Source organism: Periplaneta americana, chromosome 6, assembly GCF_040183065.1.
Source record: "Periplaneta americana isolate PAMFEO1 chromosome 6, P.americana_PAMFEO1_priV1, whole genome shotgun sequence".
In the NCBI taxonomy this organism is placed as follows: Eukaryota; Metazoa; Arthropoda; class Insecta; order Blattodea; family Blattidae; genus Periplaneta; species Periplaneta americana.
Window position 1 is genome coordinate 141,247,450 of NC_091122.1, and position 26,823 is coordinate 141,274,272.

The window sequence follows — 26,823 nt, forward strand, 5'->3', positions numbered from 1 at the left end:
GGCAGTTAGTGCTCTGAAAGTTCTGCTGCTGATTTTTCCATTGTGCCTAATGTTAATCAGTACGGCTATGAAAAGGGAGCAGTTAAAGCTAGTGACGGTACTGAGTACAGCATACAGACTGTACCACTGCTTACATCAAGTTGTAGGGGAAATTCACCCCATTTCACCAGCTTCAGCTATACTTGGTACCATCGCTAGATTTAACTGCTCTCCCTTTTCATAGCCCTATTAATCAGTTTATTATCTTCAATTTGACAAAAAAATTATATATTTCTTTCCCAGAATTTGATGAACCAGAAGCCCTTATTGTTCTTCTCGAAGAGGAGCTTGTAGCAATTGATCTACTATCTGATGACTGGCGTATGTTATCACTGCCATATCTGGTATCTCTACATGCCAGTGCAGTTACTTGCTCACAGCACGTGTCAGGAGTAACTCAGGAACTTTGGGATAGTATTGTGGCAGCTGGAAAGAAGCAAACACAGGATTTGTACTCGGACAGAGTGAGTCATGGAGCATGTTCCAAATTGTAGACTATAAACATTTTAATTAACTTTAGGGCACATGCTTAACATAAATATTAATGTATGTATGCAATGATTGTCTTTTTTTTTCCAGGAATGGCCAGTAACTGGAGGTAAATTGTTAGGCGAGACCAATGAAGAAGAGGAGAAAACAGCAAGAGAACTTCTTTTGACTGGTCATGAAGATGGCACAGTCAGATTTTGGGATGCAGGTGGAATAGCTTTGCAGCCTCTTTATAAATTTGGTTCTGCTCATCTCTTCAGTGGAGAGGAGATAGCAATTGATGGCAGTAATGGAGCTGCAGATGATGACGAAGAAGACGAATGGCCACCTTTCAGAAAGGTTTGCTTCGTCATATTATGTTACATATAAAACAATTGACCATCAGCTGATTTATGATGTAAACAACGTTGTGATAACCATTGTATTGTCATGTGTATGGTTCCTACTTTCAGTTTCAGATAACACTGCAGACTATCCCCTAATCTTACTGTCTGTGGATATTGGGTAATCATTTAATATCTCGACACATGTAGTACCTACCTACTACAGTATGTTGATGGAATTATCTGAAAAGAGCGAAATATCTTGCATTAGTGTTATGATGGATTTTCATTAATATGCATTTTTAAACTTTGAACAATATTGGAATTATTTCTTCACTACTTTGTTCATTGTGTAGTCTTGAGGAAGAAATGAATCAGAATTATTTTCAGTGATGTCCAGCCCTTTCCTCTTAACCTACTGTGTGTGAGAAATATAAAAGAGTTAATGGATTTATTGTCAAGTTAATTAACAACATTTTTAAACTGTGCAGAGCTCAATTTACTAAATTATTAATGATTATTATTTTTATTAATGATTATAATCTTTAGGTCAATTTACTAAGGTTATGTAGAATACTTAAGCAGCATGTTGTATAAAATTCAAAGATTCTCAGTGTTTTGACACTATATTTTATATACAGTATGTATATACTATAAACGCACACGCACATACACACACACACACATACACACACACACATGTTGGTGCGACAACGCTGGAGTATCATTGACATCGCTGAAATTCGGAACATCATGATGCCATCAGATTGCTCAATGCTGAGATTCGGAATACTCTCTATGTCACTGGCATTAGCTGGCAATCGAACTTAATCTCTCAGCCTATAGATTTCTGCACTGAATGTAGAACAATGCATTTCAGCCATTCCATTTGTCGATTATTTGGTTCGCAATATGAAAGCTTTGATATTGTTAAAATGGGGCCAATTAAAAAACTTAGAACTGCAAATTTTGCGAAATATGAAGTGGAAATAGTTGGTAGAGATTTTATGTAAATACAAAGATGTAGTTTCTGTAACAAATATTAAGTTTGATTACTCACTAAAATGATGTGGAATGATTTGCAATATATAATGATTCTTGTCTTAAACTTCCCTAGAGTATTTATATGCTACATAAGTCTATCTTTTATAGAAATACAATTCATAATAATTACATTTTTTCAAACATCTAATAATACTTTAATTATTTGTAACGTGAAAATAATGTAATTGGCTACATTAAATATTACATTACAGTTTCAAGTAAAAACACATTTTCGTATACATTGAAATCTCATTTTACGGAAAAGATAGGTTATGTTCACTGATCAGCTGAGTTTCCTTATATGGAGCTACTGTATGAATGGAGAGGTTGCAAGTTAGGCAAGTTGTGCTCGAAGCTGGCAGCAGTAGTAGCTGTCTCTCTGTATGAAGTAGGATATTCCAATCAAACTTCGCCATTCTTAAAGGGAAAGGAATTCATATTCTTTAACTAGAGATATTGAAGTCAAAGTGAACAAGTGTGTGTTAATAAACAATAAAATTAATTCAGAATAAAATATTTTATTTACGCACCAATTGGTGATGTAGTGGAAGGCGTAAAGGCGTGTATAAATATTAGAAGCTTAGGGACTCGTAATGATTCTACATGTGAAAGTGAATGGAAAATTCAAACACCTTTTTGTCTTTAAGGGCGGGTTTCAGTCCAGACAAAAAAGAGAGAAAATTTTTTTTTTCTAATCTTATTAGTAACCATAAAATCATAGAAACAAGGCATAATGAGGGAACTGATACAACAAAAGTAATTCTACATTTTTTGTTCTTAGGTTTCTTTGGGTGTCCTAATTTTATTTAATCACATTGGTCTTCATTTCGAGTTAGATAATCTAAATACAGCATTTAATCTTCAAAAATGTCATTACCGAATATTTCTGCCATCTTGTGCTCTTTCAAAATAATTAACTATTGTTAACTAACTTAATTGGCCATCAATCACCAGTTAGAGTTTACAGCTGTTAAGCAAATTTTTAGCAATCATTATCGTTAGTGCACCATACTTGTCACTCAGCAGGCATTATGTCGACAGTTAATATTTGTTAAAACTTAAACAATGTTGGTGCATCTGGCCATAGTTAATGATTGTTAATCTGAGAATAGGGACTAGAGTAGAAATTATTTGAACAAGATGAGAGGATAGAAAGGTTAGTTGGTAATACATACCAAATTATGAACTTTAAGTTATGATAATGTACACAAAGGTGGTGATGGCGACACTGTATACAGGAAATGTGAGAGCAACCACTACCTGAGGCAATTGATGGCAATAAATAAATATATTTTTTTATTACAGGTTGGAACATTTGACCCATATTCAGATGATCCTCGATTGGCTGTAAAGAAAGTTTCCCTTTGTCCTATGTCTGGAACATTGGTCGTTGCTGGAACTGCAGGCTCTGTGATTATTGCAAAATTCAGTTCTGATGCTGTGGAGAAGGAAGTTAAGGTACTTAACATGCATAGTTTTTATCAGCTCTTTTTTCCTCTTGAAAAACAAGTTAATTCATATTATAAAGGTAAAGGGTAGCCTAAACATGTCATGAAGACACTTGAAGGGGTATGGAGGTACAGCCCCATGCTTTCTTGATCTTAAATTTGGTAAGCATTGATCATAAAGTGAAGTATAGAGGCAGTAGAGGTGAGGTGTGACAGCTCTGGAAAAATCCCTGTGATAGATAATAGCGATTTTGTCACAGTGCGATTTTTGTGTTCGGATGATTATTGACGATTGCGAATGTTGTAACATCCTGACATTCACAGAGTCATTCACTAAAGATGATGGCAGCCAATACATGCCACATTCAACAGTAATGTCATTAGTCGTAATGTAGAAGTTTCTTTGTGCTGCAAGTCCCAGCTTGCCTGGGTTCATTAATCTTCAGTTTGTGGTCATTTTATAAAACTAAGGAATATAACTGTTCTTTGCAAAGGTATTTATATTGGAACAAAGTCGGACAGAATTCGAACATTATGATCAAAAGACATGGTACAGCCCATAATGTACCGAACATGAATCTTCATTTTGAGATGCAAACCATTACTTCTAACTGATGATCACTCTTCTTTTTCATACATTTCATAACATTTGATTATTGAGAGTTTACAGAAATCAGTTACGAGGGTTAAATTGTTAAATTCATCTAATTTAATCACCTTTGTCAATATGGATTATAAACTATAAATTAGCACTAAATTTAATCAAAACATTTCAATGTTTTCCCTTTACGAGCCAAGATATGTTTATGTTTATCATTCTTCTGCAAATTGAATTGATATACTGCTGCCATGTCTTAATATCAACAATAGTGATTATTGGGGCGAGTATACTAAAAACAAAATACATTTTGACCTGCGTTACTGCGACATGTTCGAAGAATGTTCACGAAGGTGAGTCATTATAGCTTCAGTATCAAAGAGTTGCCCTCGTTAACCTCTAGAGTGAGTTGATAGTTAATTAGATCTCACATATATTGCCCTTTAAGTTTTCTTCTGACTTGCAGTTGTCTGAACTCTGGAGCTGTGTATGTACATCAGTCACGATGGTTATGAATCACATATTGGTCAGAGATTGCGATTTCTCGGAGCTGTGATTTTGGAACTACATTCACAGTCAGAACCAGTGACAAACCTATCACAGTCACAAAATTACAGGTCTTCAAATCACACCCTATCACTAATTCGACGTGCACTTAAAAATTGAGGATATCGAATTTAAATCTTTTCATTTTAATTATGATTGACTTGGAGCAGTATTGTGTGAAAATTCCTAGTGGTTGGGAAATATTTCACGTTACAACTCTGGTCTCTGAGTGAGACCAACTATTCTCATTTCTTTTGGTTTTGTTTTAATTGCATTCCATTCTATTCTTTATTACAAGAATGAACTGGGATAGTTAGTGTAAATCATCTCAACATTTGATTACTTACTGAAAGAATGTAAATTTTTATTTATTTAATTTTTTGCACACACTGCCTTTCGGCATACAAACAGCATTAAAGTTGTCGGCAGCAACATTAGTTCCAACTGCTTATGAAATGTTGGTTGTACTTACAGAGATGCCAACTATTATGAATTTTCGTATACAATTGAAGACCTCCTAGGAAAAAGGATGTAACATCATTATTGAAATATGTGATTTAGGTGGAAAAGCAATTTTTGATGCATTCATTTTCAACTATAAATTACTACATTCAGTAACTGAATAAACTTGTATGCTTGATTAGTCAAATGGTTCTGCTAGTAAATATAACTGTGGATTGAATTACTTATCTGATTGGCCTTACTATTACCACAGTCTACTATATACAGTCACGAAGCTTGAGTTTTGAGGGTGCTAGAAACAATAGACTGTTACTGTACTATTTTGCATTGCCTGTAATGAGGCGATATTGGCGATCCTAGTGGTGAGCAACTACCTAATGTTTGCATATTTACTACGTATTGAGCTTTGCGACTGTATATATTACAATGTGCTATTACCGACACCATCAGTATTCATTCATTCAGTTCTCGACAAATCTCAGGCTTACAGAATGATTGATAATTTTCGGTCCTTTTCGTTGATTTGTTTATGTGATCAGTCATGCATGCCCTCTGTCTCTGTCACTTAAATCATGTCATTGCTCTGAATTACATGGTAAACTGTTCTTTTTCTGCTTATCATGAGAAATTATCTCTTTGTTCGTTATGGTCACAGTGCTATAATAGTGTGTAAATCTAAACAGTAATAACAGAAGAAGTGTGATAGTCATGAAGACTACGTTTTAAACGAAACTGAATGAAATGGTGTGTAATGCAGGAAAATGAGTGTAATGGTTATGTAGGAATTAGTGGGGATGACAAAATTACAAAGAAACCAAAGGTTATTCAGAAATTCAGAGAGGAAGATATGAAAGTGTGTCCATGTTTACTACAGTCTTTATTCCACGTGTTTTATATTATATTCGTGATATTTTGGTTGCACATAATGAAAGAGATGACTGCCAGAAACACGTAAATAGTGAAATTCATACAGATTTTATGAATCTGAGGGCATCTTTCTACTTTTCAACTCTCTAATTGTATTCCTGCAACACGAGAAAACTCTTTTTCATCATCTTTATTCTAAGTTACATAGTTTTTTTACTGGTATAATTGTTCGATTCGCAAAAGCATCTAGCCATCAGTGTGGCTCAGTTGGCAGAGGCACTTGCCTTCTGATCCTGAGCTGCACTCAGGTGTGGGTTCAATTCCTGCTTGAGCTGATTAACTGGTTGGGTTTTTTCCGAGGTTTTGTCCAACTGTAAGACGAATGTCAGGTTGATACAGTGTCTTCAGTTCACGAATCTTGCTGGGGGAAAGGTGGGGGGGGGGGGCAAATATTTGATGTGAATTGTACTGGTAGGAAGTTCCAGAAAAGTGATAATGATCTGGTCGTTGAAGCAAAGACCAGGGCCTACATGAAAGGAGTTTCTCTGAAAGAAAATTAATTGATGAAGTTTTTTTTTCTTATGTCTGATGGTTTTACACAAAAACATGTTAATACATTATAAAAAAAAGTGGCCAATTAAGGAAAAGTTTTCAGGGCTTGCTGAAGTTGCTGATGTATTTCAATGAAGAACTAAAACTTTTTCATTTGTTGAATATATAGTTGACCAATTTCCTAAGGTGCTGACAACAGAAGAAATTGAATCCTCATAGACAGAGTTCATTTGTTTTCGGTTTGATACTTTTTCTTTTGTCAAGGATGATAAACTTTTGTTTGAAATTTCAAAGGTGACAGGTTTCTGGAACAAGAAAATACACTTTGCTAAGCAAACTGTCAAGCTGTTGATGACAGTTCTCCTTGTTCCATAGAGCAATTCTCCAATGGAAAGAATTTTTAGTTAGAAAAAACAAAAGAGGATTTCGAATACAGAACTCAGTTCTGCAAGTTCTGTTAGTCCAAACATTTCGGAACAGATAGTGATCTATGGCAATTTGAACTTAAGATGCTTTTATACAAATTTGGTCCACAGTAAAAGTCCGATTTTACTCCATTTGTATTATATTTTTGGTCCAGAGAAAATAACTTGTCTTTTATGAAAGCACTCTTCTTTTATTCACCAATTTATAGGACTACAATGGATCACTATATGATTTTGAGAGTATGTGGCTTCAGCCTTCAACCAAATATCTGATGTAGATGCAGATCTTACAGAAGAGACTGTAGATGAATAGGAAGTCTATGACTATACAAATTTTATTTCTGAATATTTTGACTTTACTCGTTTATTAGAGGAAAAAAATTTGCTCCGAAAAAAAAAAAACTAGAGGAGAGGGATTCGATCCGGTGTTGTGGATTGAACTTCGGCATAGCTCAGTGTTTAGAGCACTTGGTATGTAGAACCAAGGACCCGGGTTCGATCCCCAGTGCCGGAGCGAATTTTTCTCCTCTATTAATCTTTGTTATCATAATAGATATATTCTGTAGGACCAAAAATTAATCTTTACGTTAACTTGTTTGATTAACAAAACAAGGAATATCATTGAAATTTTGTGATACCTTTGTGTAAAAATTAGCTTTAATATGCTTACATATTCGTTTATTTTCTTATTTGCATTGTTATAGGTTACACCAATGAATATTGTGTTAGATCGAGATGGATTTGTGTGGAAAGGTCACGATCAGCTCACACCTAGAGGTGGCACACTCTCTTTGGCTTCAGGGTTTCAGCCTAATTCTGTACTACAACTTCATCCACCTGCTGCTATTACTGCCCTTGTCTTATATGCAGAGTGGGGCCTTGTTGCTGCTGGCACAGCACATGGTCTTGCATTATTTGATTACATTCGTCATAAGGGCGTCCTTACCAAATGTACTTTAAATCCCAATGGTAAGATAAAGATTATGTTTTCTAAGATTATGACATACAGACATGCACACACGTGTGAAGATCTTGTTTTCATATTCACAAATAAAGTTGCACAATGTAATATTGCTATTGGTTCAGTCTAGTGTTAATCAGGTGACGAATTTTCGGGAAATATTGTAATAGCGAGTTGCGTTAAAAGAAAAATAACTTCTTTCATGAAGTTCACGTCTCCATGAATATTACTTTATCCAGTTTATATTTATATCGCAGAATTACATATTTCGATTGTCATTCAGTGTTGATTTGTTCTTTGAGACGAGCTGCACTGGAATACATCTGTTTTTTATCTTATTATTTCCGTGTTTTGACAAGAACGAAGGCATACTTTATTAAGTGCACAAATATACAAGTATTGTGTTGTAGAAATGCTTTATAAAAACCAATTTTCATGGAGAAAATGATAGTGTGTAGGTTTTGGTATTTATCATTCTAAAGCACTGTAAATATCCTTTAATTATTTCAAAGCTCTTCCACAGCGAATATCTGAAATCATGTAAACGAGATTGTACCAGGCTAACAGTTGAGAGAGAGTTTGTGACACAGCATTTTTTTTTTCTCTTGTTTTATATGCTATCTTCTTCCAAGTATCTCATAGGGCATTGAGACTGAGGAATAGCTGTTTGTGGCAGATGGCAAATAACTTTTGTTTGACCTTCGTCAGTTACCTTCTAATAAAAATCTTTAGTGCCTGACATACATCAGCAAACCAAGTAAGGTAATTTTCAATGAGTAGTGTAAGTAGGTTTGTCTAGCTTCAATGCACATTAAGAGAAGTGATCTTTCTGTTGAAAAAGAAGTATTCATATGTGATTCCTATGTACTAACAGAGTCTGCTTGGGAAATATGAAGGTCATTTAAAAAATAATTTTTTCATTCTTATTGTTAAAATATAAAACTTTAATAGTGTGAAAATATATTTAAAAAAGGTAATGTACCTTTGGTAAATGGACGTCACTATTTCGACATGATGTTTTACCTTCATCAGTGGCTAGTGATCTACTACATCAGCTGTGGCTATCGTCTTTTGCAATAACATATCCACCAAAAATACAGTACGTAATACCCAATTACAATTTAACACACATACACTGTTCAATGTAATGCTATGCAACACGCAAACACTCCTACTACCATCAAAATATCTTCCTTTCACAGAAGACAGAAAACAGGAAAGCAAAAGATGAATGCCTCAGCCAATGCAGTAGATCACTAGCTGCTGACAAATGCAAAACATCATGCTGAAACAGTACTGTCCTGTTACTGAGAGTACATTACTTTTTTTAAATACATTTGTATACTTTTAAATTAAATCTTAAGAATTTCATGTTGTTGATATTCTTAGTTGTTCAATTGTTCTTTGTTTTAGTAAACAAATTTCGGAAAACTAGATGTACTATAGACAAAAACTGCAACTGTACATGTTGACTGCTTATTGAGGAAGCTTTGGATGGCATTACATTTATACTAGAATATTTTCTTAAAAATATTTCAGGTGACTTTCTGAACAAACCAAATTTTCTACATCAGGAAGCAACAAAATTATTAAATGTAAAACCCTCTAAAGTTACAGTGACGCATGAATTAAGACCAGGTGATCCAGTTTCTAGGCAGAGAGAGACCCATTCTTTATTTCTTATATGTGAATTCTCAAAACAACTGATATTTGAGTATATAAAAATCAGAGTTTCTCCATGAAGTGTCCCTTCTGGATCAGAAAGTTGGTGTATGGTGCAGCATTAGTGGCAAAGGAACAATAGGACGAATTTTTTATATTATTTATTTATTTATATTTTGAGCGACAATAAATGATGACGGGTATATTACCCTGATTTTTTCAGTCAACTGACTGGCTACTTTCAACAGAATTCTGCAACACCAGATGTGCTAATTTGTATGGTCTATTCGTGATGTGTTTGAAGACAGGGTGATTACCACTATTCTCCTGTATAGGGTGATTACCACTATCCTCCTGTTGTTGTCTAATGTGCTGCATCTAACATTGAAGTCCTGATCTTAACATAATATGATATTATCTCTGCGGAACACTGAAGGAAAATGTACAAAGCAAACCGACACAATTTAGATGAATCAAAAAACAATTTTCAATAGGAAATAGCCTCCATATCACGATATGACTTGCAATGAGTGATGGAGAATTTCATAAGCCAATGTTAAAAGTGTCTATAAAAAGGAAGGAGAGTAATTCCAACACCTTCTTCAACAAATTTCTAAACACTTTGTAACTGTGAATAGCTGTGACAGACAGTTAACAGTGTGTGGAAGAAGCGAACCTGCTTACTAAGGCCGTTCACCCCTAGTCCTATGCTACTACGATGCTACCATAATGAAACTGATACTTTCTATATCGCACAGATAAGAGGTTCGCACACATACACTACACAACCGCTACACAGATGTTTGGAAGATGTCTTTTGATGATGATGTCCTGATTGCTTATCACTATCTCAAAGGAAAAAAAGGTGGAGGTGTTGAATGAAGCCGTATAGTAGGAACAATGTCAGTAGAGGGGCTTTTGTTTGTGCCCAAGAACTGCAAAATTACGAAAAATTAAACTAAATTAAAGAAAATGTAATTTAAAAACTCGTCTACATTTTAAGACTCCAACAAACACATTATTATTATTATTATTATTATTATTATTATTATTATTATTATTATTATTATTATTATTATTATCATCATCATCATCATTATTATTATTATTATTATTATTATTATTATCATTATCATTACCATTATTATTATTATTATTATTATTATTATTATTATTATTATTATTATTATTATTAGTAATTTATTTATTTATTTATTTAAAGGCATAATATTACAGTGTAATTATAAAGTTTTGCATTTGCTTATAGACCTATCTGGAGCTGGTGATGCTCCAATTTCAAGACGAAAATCATTTAAGAAATCTTTAAGAGAGTCATTTCGTCGTCTACGTAAAGGAAGGTCTACAAGGCAAGTTGACAAAAGAGGAGCTCAGAGTCCTACTTCTCCTTCTGCTACCACCCCTACAGACTCGAGGAAAAGAGAAGGGTGAGTACTAGAGGTACAATAGTTTTACAAATAGTAATAACAAATATCATCGAATTTTATGGGTGTATGGACTCTTTATTACCTAGAAAGCTTTTTGGATCCAATGCCAATTTATGCCAGCTTCAATGCACAATTTCCAGTTTAACAGCTTGTGTACTTTGCATACAAAAAGCTTCACTCCATGCTAGTATTTGTGAGATTTCAACACTATACAATTTCGTTATAGAGGGTATATAAAGGAACAGTGAGAATTCTGTACTGTGAATAATTTGTAGCATATTATGTTAGGTTAAAAAAAACTTGACGGACATGCAATTTATGAAGAGCTTATTTCGATGTTTTGTAATCGAAGTTCTGAATCAATATGTTTAAAATATCCTCAGAGACTTTTTAATAATCATACAAAATATGAAAGCAGTATTATAGGATTATAAAAAATTCTCTCTAGGCTTTTGACATGAGTACACATTTCAGATATTCTTTAGATCAGAGAGGCAAATTATGATAGCCATCCTTCCTCTTCCTTTATCTGTTGAACAAAATTTGGGGCAAATCGCAATATAGCGAACGTAGAAGCTCCGCCCACGACCCCTTCCACTTTTCCCCTACTAGCTCACCAGACATTCTACGTGATAGGCGAGTGTTGTGTCGAATGCACATTTCATGTGGGTGGGGATAACTTCCCCTACTGGCGTTCGCTATTTTGCGATTTATCCATCCAAAATTTGTTCTTTCCGTTATAAGATGATGATGATGATTATTATTATTATTATTATTATTATTATCATTATTATTACTACTACTATTATGAATTATTTATCCAGATAATATGCACATAAAATATAAAATATTTGTTGCAAAGCAATAACACAGCATAGAAAATTTTTCAAAAAATTCTTATGTGAGCCATTTTAAATGTAAGATTGCCAAACATTGAGAGCTTGTTCAGAGAAATATTATAAGGCCGAAGAAGATTTTATTTAGAATGTATGACAGAAATAGCACACACTTCCAATCATACTTTTTTGTAACAGTGAAAACTTTTCTTTACCTTTAATATGTTTGTATGTACTGTCTGTGGAAAAAGTCATGTTTTCATTATACTTAACATTGTTTGTCAGATGACTGCCAACAATACTTCAACCAGAGCTAAGCTATTATGTCTGGTGGTAAGTTTCAGGAAAAGTAAGCGCATAAAAGCTGTAAGATTGTAAAACATACATAACTCATTAAGAATGAATTAATACTATGTTATCTTCGTAAAAGACAATGCCTGTATATACTTAAACATAATTGAAAACATTTTCTGACAAGTTGTACATGAAGAGTTGTAGGAAAATTCTCTTAAAAGATGTTCAAAAGCACCATTTAAAAGTATAATGAAGAAAATATATGCAGTTTATCTTCCCTAGAGCATGGATATTTATCCAATGTGTGTGTAATGCCCTGTGTTATCTTAGGTGGAGATCCAGTCGCATGCTGACCCACACCAAACAAGTCTCCCCATGTGTCAGTTTGGGCATATATTAGGTCTCTAAATAGCCTAGGTACAGACTAATATCATGATATTTCGAGAGTTATAAACCTGATGCAGAGGAAGGAAAGATTGTACAATTTACATTGCACTGTTTATTTATTTATTTTTCTCGCAAATAGCCATTCAGAATCTTAATTTATTCACAATGATCACAGAATCAAGTTAATGTAATTCCGTAATAGGATGATGTGGTATGGTTGTTGGACTTCCAAAGAATGAAATAATTGAGGATATGTGAAGTTGCGTGTGAATTTTCGTATATAAATATACTGTGTTGATATATGTAGGCTGATGGCCCTTAAAAAATTAATGAGGGTGTAATAGTGGGGTGAGGTGTATGTGAGAGTGTATTTGATTTGCCAGCCTGGAGGAGGTGGCAGAGGATATGGCAGCTGAGGCTGGAGAGGCAGGCACAGATGAGGGAGAAGAAGCTGTGGAGCGAAGAGATTCCGCAGGGTAATCGAACTTACAATGGAAATGGATTTACCTGTAAATTTTCTTATAGTTTGGTTTCTTTATTTGGCATGGCATGGAGCAAGTTCGCATTATTTCTAGATGCAGAATTCAACATGCTGGGTGCTGAAATGTAGTGAGATTGGCTTTGTTCCACTATCCCTCCCCAGCTCTGGCTTTGCTAGTGTTTCACTATGTAGCACAATTCACTCTTTTATTTTTATATTGTAAATAAACTTAGAGTATCTAATTACATATTTCTATACACCTTCTTGAATTCCTGGAGATTGTTCACTAAGTTAGAACTGTTTTTTACTTTCTAATTTTATTACATAATATATAAAGGAAAAGTATTGTGATGTTAAAGTAGATTTTCACAGACATAGAATTTTTCAGCATCCCTAATATGGAGTGGTTTTAGGCATGTTGTCTACTTATCTATGTACTGCAGTTTCTCCTAAACTATTGAACAGATTTTGTTCATATTCATCAGTGAGTCAGTATATTTGGGATTGATGTACTGTACATGAAATATAGCAATTTTGCTAATAATTGGTGGGTCTCTGTTTAGAAAAAGTTAGAATAGCAGTTTATTGAAAATTGGCTGTAACTTTTCTTCTTGAGAATTTTTCTTATAAGATAAAGTTACAAGTTAAATGGTAAAATGTTGATAATCAAATTAATTGGGTTTGGGATTTTGTTCAGATTACTGAATACAGTAGAACCCCAATTATCCATCATCCTATTAACCGATTGGTGGATTATCCGTCTGTCTTTCTCTCGCTTTTTTTTTTGTGCAGAAATATATAAAGTACTGTAGGTTACGTTGTATTAGCACGTTATTTTTTCTAGAGAGTTATTACAAGCCTTTTCCCTTACACAGTATGGTCTTTTGTTCGAATTGTGGTACTGTATAACTTCTGTATAAAATGTCTTCTACTGGTGTCAAAAGAAATCTTGTTGTGCTAAGTATCGGGGGAAAAAGCTGTAAATAATTGAGTAGTTTGGGGAAAGAGGAACTGTGGCTCATACGAGTTTGGAGTGTATAAAGGATGTAAATCTACAATGTGAGACCTTCACTTTCTACAGGCAGCCATTACAAGGAGTTTTCTTGCCCTTCTAAACCCGTCATTGACAATGAGACTTAAATTAATGAACTTGTGATCCACTACCTAGCATGTTAAATACAAGGCCATAGAGGAATTTACCAAAGTGTATTATTCATTAAATTTATGAAAATATTACATGGTACAGATTATCCGATTTTTTTTCGATTAACCATTCAGCCCACCCCCTTCATTACCACGGATAATAGAGGTTGTACTGTACATACAAAAATATCATCACACCACAGCTTACAAAAAACTGCTTTCTTTGTTGGGAAAAAAAAAATCAGTCTTTGTTCAGTTGTTGAGACCTCATGGTTTCTTCTTGAGGACAAAGAGGCGGTGTACCTTTTGCAATTTTGTATAAAGTTTATAAAAACACTTGGGCGCATGAAAAAGATAACAGATTGTAAGATTACCAAAGAGAGTTGTGGAGTGAATACCACTTGACGAAGGAAAAGGGGAAGTCCACCTGACACCTGGATAAAGGGAATTCATACATCGTTGAGAGAAAGGAACATGGAAGAAAATTTGTATGCAGACAGACAGACAGACAAGAATGGAGAAGAAGAATAAGTGCAAATAAAACACAAAGTTATTACAATTGAACTTATACTTGTCACTTCCGCAGACTAAAATTATGCTGTGCAGAAGAAATCCATAGTGACTTCAGCTGTGAGTTCGTCTGTAAACTCATATTGTTGGTACTCCGTGTTCTGTTTAGATTTTAGAGGGATTTGTATTTTTCGAATGGAGTTACTGTAAGTACTGGTACTGTAGTGGAGGGTTGCAAACAAAATTCTTGCTCAAAAGTGAGTCATGCTTTCGTAAAGTTTGGGAACCACTGATATTGATATAAGTTTTTATCTTTTTTGTGAAATAAGATAATAAAGTTCCTCTCTGATGCTTATCACTTATATTGGTAATTGTTTCACAATACAGCTACTAAATACAGACATAATCACACTCATCTGCCTACTAGTATTTTTAATAGTATTCCACAATATAGCCATTAGATATAGAGACAATCACAAGGTCACACTTCGCTTGCTGGTATTTTTAAACAGGGTTTGCCCTGTTATAGACATATAAACTTATTTACTTACTTACTTACAAATGGCTTTTAAGGAACCCCGGAGGTTCATTGCCGCCCTCACATAAGCCCGCCAGCAGTTCCTATCCTGTGCAAGATTATAAACTTATTTATTATTACTATTATTATTATTATCATTATCATCATTTAGATACTATTAATACAGTAATTCTGAACATTTTTTGGTTCACTCTTTGACTTGACTGGCTGACACTCCTGCCATCCTGACCAGAAAGTGTATCTATATAAAACTGGAAAGATGAAAATGTATAAAATAAGACACCTGTTTATTCTGAAATCCATACAGGCCTATTTTGATTAAAGCTTCTCCTTATGTTTAAATTTTAGTATTAAAATAAGTTGTGGGTTAAACTTATGGGGCAAAAGTGATATGGAATCAGAAATAAAAGAATAAAATCCGTCATGCTTTGTCCCAGTTAAAAAAAAAGGTGTGTGAAAAGATACACGAGATAAGTGAATTATTATTAGTTATTTCTTTTTTGGTCAAATGACTTGTCATTTCTTGTAATTTCTCTTTGGCATATATGACACATAGAAGTTCAATAGCCTCTTCTTGAATATTGAAGTTGATCAGTAACCACATGTTTACCGGTATTCAGAGAAGATATCTGAAAAATAATGCGTGATTATCTGAAATAAGTCCATATTTGAAGAGACGAGATCATTTAGTTCTGGGGCATACTGTAATTAGTTTTCATAAGAACCTCGTTGAGATTAGAACTCTGAAGACTGTATCTCCACCATTTAATTTTCTCCAAAAATCTCTGTGATTGTATCATAAATTCATAAGTTATAATGTTGGAGTTTCTTTCTTCCTTGTAATTTTGTATTGGGAATGTTCAAAACTTCGTAGAAGTAAGAGAATAAAAATAGTCTTTCATGAATAAATTAATATATAAGTCGGCTATCTTTCTCTAGCGTAAAAATTAACTTCCAATTTTAAATAATATAAATAACTTAGCAATATTAAGTTTTGAAATGGACCTCTGTATGATTGCAGTTACTTTTTGTATTCAGCATTAAAATAATAAATTATGGAGCACTTCAGAAAGCGTTACTTTTAAGGCACATAATTGAATTTGTTTGGTGAGATTTTAGGAGCTATGACTTTTCTGGAAATAATACAGTGGAATATTTCTAGATTTGGTTTTGCTTCATTTCTAAATCCAGGCTGCTTGACAATCTCACAGTAGTGCTCGGTCTGCACAAATCAAATTCTTATGATTTCTTCCCCCCCCCCCCCCCCAAAAAAAAACCTTTTTTGTTTTAAAAGTCTCTGAGAATGTAAAAATGCACTGGAGATCTTTCTTGTTTGGCAAATACTTTGGACAATAGTATTTATTCTACTTAAAAATCTGCATTTAAAATATGTGTTAACTTATATGTGTCTATGACTCAGGAGATAGTGTGCTGGTCTTCCATCTAGGTAGCCCGAGTTCAATTCTTGGCCAGGGCGGATAGAATTTGTGGTGAACGAATCATCGAATCTTACATTGCAGGTTTTTTGGCACACTTCCATTTCTCTGTCATTCCATCTACACTCTCCACCTCCCTGACATTTCGTCTATCATCTACAATAGTTAAAAATAGGCTAGAGTGAAATCTTGAAGGTAGTACAGGTTTCCGATACTGATATAGGAAGGGCATAGGGCTTGAGGCCTTGGGGTTTATCAGGTACTCATATGGAACCTCACTCCTTCAGAGTTGAGATAGGATGCCCCGCATGGCAGCATAGGATTCATGAATGCTACCCAGGCTACCTGTCGAACTTCAGACAATCATGAAATTAGAGCGCACAATGGGCAATGTAACCCTAAATGCAAAGATCTGTCTTGGGTCTGGACCTCGAAAAGCCAGGCCAAGCCAGGCATCAGCTTTGGAATACATTTCTTTATTCATCGTATCGCAGGAAGAGGACCAAGGAGAGTAATGCTGTTTTCCTTTAATAGTCAAGCCTATGTTTGACTGTCTTTTAAAAATGATATTTTGACTATGGAGAAGTTGCAATTGAGAATAGACTGTAAATCTTACTAGAGCAGTGCTGCAAAATTGTTCTCCATCTCCATAGCCAGCACACAGTGTAACATTTGCAATAAGTAAAGCACTCACGCATACAATAATAGTAGTGCCTTTTTTCAGTGGAACTGGTAATGTCATCAACAGAAACAACAAAACAATCAGACAACACATCGTATGTTTTCTTTCGGAAGTGACTGAGAGGAAAGCGTCTGTCATTTTGACGTACACACATTTATGAACTCTTCTCAAGAGACAAACAAGTACGTAACGAACATACTTCTCTACTTCTCTGTATTGGCTGCAATTCCAGTGCACCAATGACGTGAGGGTTGGTCCCATTAGTGTATACCTGCCATGCACAAAAAATAAAACCTTTCTGTTTATTATGGCATTCTGAAGTTGCCAGTTTACTATTATATATTAGGAACACTTATTATTAATTCTGTGCACTTTATTTTGGTAGAGTTCCTGAAACTTCAGGGATATGCTAAAATAACAGGCTATAAAAAGTCCGTAGTCTGGTTTTATTTTAGTTACAAATGAATTTCCAATGATATTGGCATCTTGGCTTGAGCAATTTTATTGAAAGAGACATTTTATACAAAACTTTTTTTTTTATTTTATTTTATGTAAACCTCTTGAGGTAGGTTCCATGCATTTCTGCTGTAAACTTTGAGTTGAGTTTCATGCATTTTATTCTATTTTAATCTTATCACATTCTTTGTTAATGTCTTCTAGCACTGCATGCGTTCTTAATAATTGAAGATCTTGTTGTCTAGGTCATTTTACATCATTGCTAAGAACAACACAGTGTCAAAGAATATACTAAAATAATTGAATTTTGTTTTCTCAATAACTGAGATACCATATTTAATATAATATATATTTTTTTCATTATGTAGTCTATTCTTAGTATATTTGGATATTTTAACATTAACAAAATAAGTTTTCAACTGACTATTAGTTGATATTGTTACTAGCAAGCTGAGGAATTCAAAATAAATTGTTAGTGCATTTGTTATAGGCACCAGTTGCGTAACATTAAGCAAAATGTTTTGAATACGCATCTAGTCCTCGATTTGTGACCAAATTACGACCTTTTGCACTTGAGACATGTAACCATGAAGTTGTACTGTGGTTGCTTAGATATTGTATTCTATTTTGAATAAATTATTTGCACAAATTTTACACATTACCAACTTTAAAAGTTCCTTGAACATATATGTGACTTAATTATGTGTACTGATGTACTGTGTATTATAGGTACTCATGACACTCTTCAGAATATAAAATCTCATTGTAAGTCCAGAACTATGTGTAGTTATTTGAACCAATTAATTTAAACATAATGAATAAACATAATAGTAATATGCGTTACAAGAGCGTTATGTTGACGTTTTCATGTTTGAGGAAAAGATTGAAAAAGCGAAACGTAGTTGAGCTTTTTTAATTTCCGAGAACATGAAAACAAACATATCGCTCGTGTATCGTACATTATTTTGTGCGAAGATCGTTTATTACATACCTGAAAGAGGAATTTCTAATTACTTGCAATGAAATCTCCATCTTGGTTTCTGTTCAATGACGGCAACTTTGGAAAACAAATATATCTATCTTCAACATTGTTCCTATAAAATGTTTTCTGTGTTTACTATACTGCAGCAGGCCGTGATATACGTCTGTCTTTTTTTTCCCCCAGTCTATGATGACTCTGGAATCTTGTTGATTTTTTCATGGCTTCCTTAATGTTACTTGCATTACAAATGCAGTAACTTTTGTAGTGTTGTAGAGTTTACTTAATTTTTGCAAATATTTAAAAAGAATAATTAACAGTGCAATTAAGGTGAAATTGCAGTGGTAAGTTTCCAATTTATAATTATTACTATATTGAATGTCTTTAAAAATATGTTAAAAGCCTAAAGCAGTAAAATGAATATGACACTTAAGCGGTAAGAAGAGGGAAATTGTTATGTGTGTTACGTTGGGAATACTGAATGTGGTATTTCACACTTACCGCGTATTGGTTTTGTGCGGAAAGCAAGCAAATACACACGATCTCGCACAAAATAAGTTTTCATAGTTCATTTGAATTATAAATTTGATATTCAGAAATGTTGGTTTAGACTTTACATGCATATTCCCATGTTTCTGACAATTTCCCTCCCTTCTCTGAGTATTTTACTCTTCCAGATGAGAATTGGTGTGTTGATTTGTTGATTAAAGTTCGTCAAATGCTGTATTAACATTGTGCAGTATTAGTAAGATAATCTGTAAAGAAGCAGTTTTGTATTAAAAGCGCACCTACAAATATTAGAATGTTGAATTACTCTCTGCTGTTTTCCACTTGCATTGTATTTATGTCTGTGTAAATTAGCATTTTTTTGTTTCATTTCATTTAAAATTTATTAGCCTATAATTTTGTTCCAATATAATTTGCCTATTAGTGTGAAGAAATCAATATAAACTGTTATTTATTTATTTGAATTTCCTGGTACAGAGATTTGGTTCAGACTGTAATAACTTTTCACATGAGGAACCAGTATTTAATTCGCGGTAAAACTGAAATTTGTGGTGAAAAAGTGATTGCAAGTTAGATTTTGTCAGCATATGAGGTTATTGCTATTTCAATAGAGTGTGTAGTTTAAATGTTTTAATTATAAAATTTCTTCATTTCTCCTTTTCCTGCCTTGTAAATGTGTTCTTCAGTGTTGGGAGAAGGAATTATTTCTCCAGATAGTATAGTTATTTGTACATCAAACTTCAGAAATTGTCCAATAAGTTCAGGCTTGAAAAGCTTGTAAGAGTATAAGATTGTCAAGTGCAATCATTCATCTTTCAAGTCATTTACTAATTTATTTTCCCATAAATGTCAGCAAAACTTATTTATCAATTTAACATTTTCATCACGTAATTTATGTTGCAGCTTGTTCTTTATTTTGCATGAGCTCTTTCTGTCTGTCCCCTTCTCATCTTTTCTTCCCCTTCTCCTCTTTCTCTTGTCCGTGTTTTCCTTCTTCCCTTTCCTTCCTCATCTGTTTCTCATTGTGTCATAAAATTATACATTATTCTCATAAAGACGTAAATTGTTATGGTAGAATATTTTTATTTAGATAAATGTATTATAATGTAAATTTTGTATTTAAAATTAAAAGTTCAGTTACAGTAAAGTTATGGAACAGTTGTTGTATGAAGCATTTTTCCTAGTGAATTTAGACATTTGAATTTCAATCTTTCTCTCTATCTTCATCCTCTATTGATCATGCTTATGTCGAATATCATGGACCATATATTTTCGTGTATTGCTTTTTAGATATTGTAAATTAAAATGTTAGTTACTGGCTTTTTTTTTTTTTAATTAATTTGATCTTTTTTGTTTTACTTATATGAATTTAAATTATTTGAAATAAATTAAATTGTGACTTTTGAGAAAACTCGTCTTTTTCTGTCTCTATTCTTAATTTAAAAGATACGTGTAGAAATAAAGAGCCTATGTTCCTTTGTAAGCAACTTACATTCCTTGAGTGCATTTCCCCCTCTTCACCTACATATTACATACAGCAGTTGTCTTTCAAGTCATTGAATAAATTTTACTAACTGTAAAATGCCAAGCCAAAAGAGGAGTTTAATTGACCAGCAGAAACTAAATGTAATTGAACTTTAGCGTGATTATTACAATGCTAGAAATAATATACTGAAAAATAAAGTAAACGAGTGTATAGTACATAAAAATTACAAGACATTCATAAGAAAAATGAATGTTATGCAAATAAATTGCAAAATACTGATCAATATATTGAAGAGAGAATCCAATTGCATTGTTCTCTTGTTGATAAATCATATGCTGTACATGAAAATGAGTGATCCACAGTTTAAGTTCGGAATGATTGCAGAATGTCTTTTATTGCTACTAACAGTACAAATTCAAAAATCGTATGTAGACAGTTCTGTTATTTCGCAATAAAATAAAGAAATTAGCAAAGATATGAAATCTCGCTAATTAACAGAACAGCAGATTTATAACTGTGATGAAATGGGTTAAATTTGTATATTTAGTTACAAAAACTTAGCATTTATTTCCGAACAAAGGTGTTCTGGTCATAAGATGCAAAAAGAAAAAATTACAGCCCTTGTGTTTTTTAATTTGAATGGAAAACATATTATGCTTTATCATTCTCGGAAAAGCAGTGAGGCAAAAAGCATTTAAACATCTGAATATGGAGGTGCATTCAGTTGATTGTGCTCATAAAAGTGCGTAAATAAAGCAGGATATATGTTGTGAGTTGTTCTACAGTACTTTTGTTCCTGAGATTGTGGTGATTTACAAAATATTTCTTAGGGCAGTGTCTAAAAAAATGTGATGTATTGAAAGTATATTGTTTGCTGTTGTATGTTCTTCAATTTTGACAAATTTTTACAACAAAAATCTATGATAATGGAATTTTTACACTATTTATTTTATGGTTTAAACATTACAGGGCAGGTGACACAGCTGTATCCTCCCCAACAGGTCCAGGTGTGGGAAGTCCCTTGGAAGCAAAACCTGTAGAGAGACAAGTGGAAGCTCGACCAGTGGATGATTCATTAGGCAGTATGGTGCGTTGCCTATATTTTGCCAAGACTTTCCTTATCAGTGGTAAGTTAACTTCATCTTATATCCCATTGGTATTGTTCCATTCTGAAATACTGGGGTGTTTGTGTCAAGTCTGGTGATTTCCAAATTATGTTCTAGGTGGGAAGTTCATTGTCTTATTTCATCCTAAGAGATGATGATATACTAATGCAGTAGTTTTTATATTTTTACTGCCCCTGTGATAAGGATGATTATGAAATTCTATCGAAAAATGATGGAATGGTGGCAGAGGAAATGGTAGTAACCTAAGAAAACCTTCTCAGACATTTTACTTGGTCACCAAAAACTTCATTTGGGCTTTGTTGTCCTGGCTGACTCCAGCATAGAAGTCCAGCATTTTGATTGCTGAACTTAGGTTACACGTGTATGAATTAAAATAAATGCAATGCTTATTTTCTGAGGTTTCTACTTCAGACTTCTATTGCTATAAAAATTATTATTCCAGGCAGTTAACAATAAAAATATTTGTTAATAGAACTCGCATGAAAGATTATATTATTATATTGGGTTCTTCTGCGTTTCTGGAGGCCAGAAGCATCACTTTGAGGTAAGGAACCCTGGTCAGGAATTGCCTCAGTCGAAAGTTATAAGCCAAAATCATTGTTCGTAGGTTGCAGGAAGTATAACAGTAGTAAAAAGGTAGGCAACCCTGCCAACTTGTAGGTGTACACTGGCATTCAAAGGTATCTAACCTCCAATTTTCTGATCGTGTAAGCGAACTTTCTAACCACGGGTAAAGTCAGAACCAAAGATATAACAAATTGACAAACTTTGAAATAGTTTCGCTAATTCTCAATAGTGACCCTATTATTGGAACGGGTAAAAAAGTATTCAGGAAAATGTTGATGTAGATTAAGTTAAATTATTCTCATAATTGACAGTATTAACATTATCCCGCTAAATCTAGTTTTTTTTACAATTATTAGAGGGGGATGACATTTTGAATGTTATAATGCAGGTATATTTATGTACTATTCGCAAACTGACTGCTACCTTCGACATCTATTCATATTAGCAATAACTAAGAAGACACACTTACACAGCATTTAAGAATTCATTTGTATTTTAAAATATGCGAAATTTAACAATTCCATTATTTGTGAAAAGCGTGGAAACAGTCTTTAAAAAATGTGTAAACTGGAACTGAGATTGTTTTTCCTTAAAATACTAATTAAACTTGTTTTTCCATATTTTTACATGTATATGGAAATTATTCTTAATCACATTCTATATGAATAATTTGTGTGTATGATGTTTCTTAAAACAAATATTCATTTTCGATAGAAAAAGTATCTAAAATGAATATTACTGTCATATTTTAATACAATCCCAGTTTGTCATTGGATAGATGTCTGTTACATTGAATTAAAGTGGTTGTTGTGTTCATATTATGCTAAACTACAGGATTTTCACGTAAGAATATTTAGAAATAAATTGATTGACATGCAAGGAAATTTTGTCTATGGTTTAAAATTTTGTTGATAATGTGTTACAGTTCAAGCAATGACAGCTACTCTGTGGGCTGGTACAAATAATGGTACAGTGTTTATCTTCACTGTAGCCATTCCATCAGGTTCACGGCGGACAGAAGAAGATGTTACTTGTCAATTAGCTAAGGAAATTCAACTGAAACATCGAGCTCCTGTCATAGCCATTGCTGTTATGGATGGAACTAATTCACCCCTTCTAGAACCTTTCGAAATTGAGAAAGGAGGAACAAAGCAAGACATTTCTCCACATAGAGTTGTTATATGTTCAGAGGAACAGTTCAAGGTTTGTAACAGTTAAAATTAATATAATTCATGGCTTTAACAATTATTATTATTATTATTATTATTATTATTATTATTATTATTATTATTATTATTATAATTATTATCATCGTCATCATCATCATTATTACTTCAATACATTGCTGCTGCTACTGTTCTGATTTTGGTGGTGGTGGTAGTCTATATAAATGTAGATTTGGACACAGTGCCATGGTTCATTGTCACACCCCTCTTGGGACATGAAAGGGCTTGTGTAAGTGTATGTTGGAAATATTTGTATCCATTTCTTTATAAAATTATGTTACTTTACACTTACAGCATTGAATTTAGGTTTTCGAGGAGTCCCATATTGTATGGGATGTCCCATATTTGAGGTCTGAAAAATTTTCTCCATATGAAATCCATACAGGAAACCAAAAATCGTGGATGCCAACAGTATTTCTTATGTTTTTTTATTTTTTTCCCCAACTGTTGAACACACATCGTGTGTAGAATTATGATAAGAAACCGTCACTTTTTTATTAACATCAATGTCTCCAGTCACTTTTTTTTTATTAACATCGTTGTCTTTAGAAATGTGACAACGAAGCTAATATGGAGTTACTCCACAGTGTTGAATTTAGGATTGCCAAATCAGTTCCACTTTTTGCATAATTGAATTATGTTGTTAGAGTGCATCCTAATGACAAAATTGATGAGTTCCAAAGTGATTAACTTCAGCTATAGTCATGCAGATCGCAGCATGTTATGTTTATTGATTACTGTATCGAAACTTACAACTTTTCAAGTTTAGCTCCTAGTTTTAGTGGAGTTAATCAATTTGGCTTTTGAATGCCTTATATATCATTACAGAAATTTTTCTTTACTGTATGAAGAGTCAGAAAGGATCACATGGGATTATATCTTTGTAATAGGATAACTTATAATGATTGTGAAGGCTATTGGGAGACCATCTCTATATGATTCTTCATGACAGTTCTTGTGCTTTGTGAAACTTGCAAATGAATACCAAAAATTGAATACTTTCGTACATTTTCTCTTCCCATAGTTAGAAAAGAACAAAATTAGGCATTCACTCCATTAATAGTATTAATTACTTGCCAAGTGTAAGATCATTATAAAACAAGATTATCATAACTTTGTTAATTTTAAATATTGATCTTCGTAAGTAGTGAAACAATATTACAAGCAAATACAATATAATATTTATGAATATCTGTTACGAGAATTTGTGAAAAATTACTTAAATATATTAATTTAAATCTTACAATTTATGAACTAAATCATACATCTTATTTTTTGTAATTATAAAGGGATGGTGATCTGTGCAAGGGATGTATAGTCTTAAAAATAAGTTTTGTTACACATACTTTATAAGTCTCAGAAAGGAGACACTGCGCATAATTAGACATACAACGAAACAAAACTAATTTCATAACCTCAACTAGTTCTCTTGTGAAACAGGTCGCTCATCCTCTGATCAGCCACACACTGCCTCCTTTCTGTGCGCAAAACTTTTTTCTAAAACTGTACATAGTGATTTGTGTATCTTTTCTCTCTTTTTCTCCCCCACTCTCTCTCTCTCTCTCTCTCTCTTTTTTAGTTCAAGAAAATAAACTGTAATCAGTGATAACTTTGTACTATTAGAGGATTAAATAGTTACGAAACCTGTGAAACTTGCAATAAGCAAATATGTGTCATCCTCATGATAATGTTTAATTATTTTCGTAACAGTTTTCTTTCAATTTTACTTTTTTGTGTCATTAACTTCATTTATAAAGAACGTTTACAATATTGTATTCCAGTAGTATAACATTCTAAGAAATGCAATGCCACATAGTAATTTCAAGAGAGCTGGGCATAATAGTTTAAAATTGTAATAATTAAGCATTTACTGTTATTCCCGTAGATTTATTCAAAGATAATTGTTTATATTGTAGAAAGCCTGTTATAGAATTCAAGAATTGTGCTGGTATATTATTTTGTGTTGCATGCAGCTGAGAAGTCTACATGCTTGCCATTCTGAAATTAATAATCATACATTAATTACGCGTATGTCTTTAGATATGTCTGTTTTATATGAAGTTGCGAACTCAGTGACAAAATATTTGATTTGCAACAGTACTCAATTTTTTTTTCCAATCACGGAATTAGTTTATTAATATCAGACACGAAGTATATAATATGGTATTTAAGAATGTGTCCAAATGACAATGACACATGTTCTTGTCTTACAGTAAAGTAATATTTTGTATGTACTTATTCACACTGCAAATTGGTAACTACCAGTGGCAGTGGTAACCAATTACACTCAATAATGACAATTAATAGTAAACACAATTAATAAAAAAATACAATTAATAATAATAATGAGCATACCAAATTAAATGAAGCACGATCCCTTAAAATAACATTTAAAGTAAATCTAGTTTGTATCTTAACCCAAAGTTCGAACTAAAACCTACTGAGTATGATATGTTCATACATGCACAAGTACTTTTCAGCACTAACACTATTTCACTATCAATTCACTCACTGCACTGGAACTGCGACACATTTCACTGATACTATTCTGATTTCATTAACACTTCAAAAACATTTTGCTGTTCAAATACTTTGCACTACCACTATAAACTATAAAACTTCACTTACATAACACACTTCACTTACACTACACACTTCACTGACACAACACACTTCTTCACTGATACAACACTTCAAATAACAAAATATCAATTACACCCTTTAAATAACTTTAACTCACAAAGTGTAATAATCTCCTCATAGTTCAGTTTGTCATAAAAACCACAACAATTTTCGGGTTGAGTGGTGAGAATCAGGTTAAGAAACATTTTAACACTTGTTTTTTCTGTGTTCAGATTTTCACTCTTCCAAGTCTGAAGCCTTTCTGTAAGTTCAAACTGACGGCACATGAAGGTGCACGAGTGCGACGCATGGGTATAGCACGGTTCACTACAGCTGGTGGTCAGCATACAGAACATTGTCTGGTGTGCCTTACCAACTTGGGTGATTGTATTGTCCTGAGTGTGCCAGAACTGAGACGACAACTTAATGCAGCTGTGATCCGAAGAGAAGACATCAAGTATGACTGCATTAGGAATCTTTTTTTTTTTTAAATAAATACTCTTAGTAGGTTCAACATTTACCACAATAAGATATTGTAAAATTAAAAATCATGTTAGCAGAATTGTACAGACTCCGAAACATGTTAATGATTCATGTGTATTATATAACGATGAATGAAATATCTGTAATGCAATATTAGCTTTTAAAGAGACTAGCATATTTATTACTGGACTGGACTGTGAAT

The 26,823-nt window shown here is 33.2% G+C and overlaps 1 protein-coding gene across 8 annotated transcripts in view; it reads left to right on the forward strand.

The window, feature by feature from the left end:
* l(2)gl (LLGL domain-containing protein l(2)gl) overlaps positions 1-26,823 on the forward strand; it is a 77,791-nt gene that overhangs the window by 23,626 nt on the left and 27,342 nt on the right. For 7 of the 8 annotated variants that reach the window (XR_011332702.1, XM_069829145.1, XM_069829146.1 and 4 more), the window contains exons 10-18: positions 283-503; positions 619-867; positions 3,201-3,353; positions 7,498-7,762; positions 10,684-10,861; positions 12,762-12,854; positions 21,566-21,723; positions 23,216-23,493; positions 26,372-26,595. Coding sequence is in view for 7 of the 8 variants with exons in the window: in XM_069829145.1 (XP_069685246.1) it covers positions 283-503; positions 619-867; positions 3,201-3,353; positions 7,498-7,762; positions 10,684-10,861; positions 12,762-12,854; positions 21,566-21,723; positions 23,216-23,493; positions 26,372-26,595 (1,819 nt within the window). In the remaining variant the exon portion in view is untranslated. The remainder of the gene's footprint in view (positions 1-282; positions 504-618; positions 868-3,200; positions 3,354-7,497; positions 7,763-10,683; positions 10,862-12,761; positions 12,855-21,565; positions 21,724-23,215; positions 23,494-26,371; positions 26,596-26,823) is intronic. The other variant, XM_069829151.1, reaches the window with a different exon arrangement.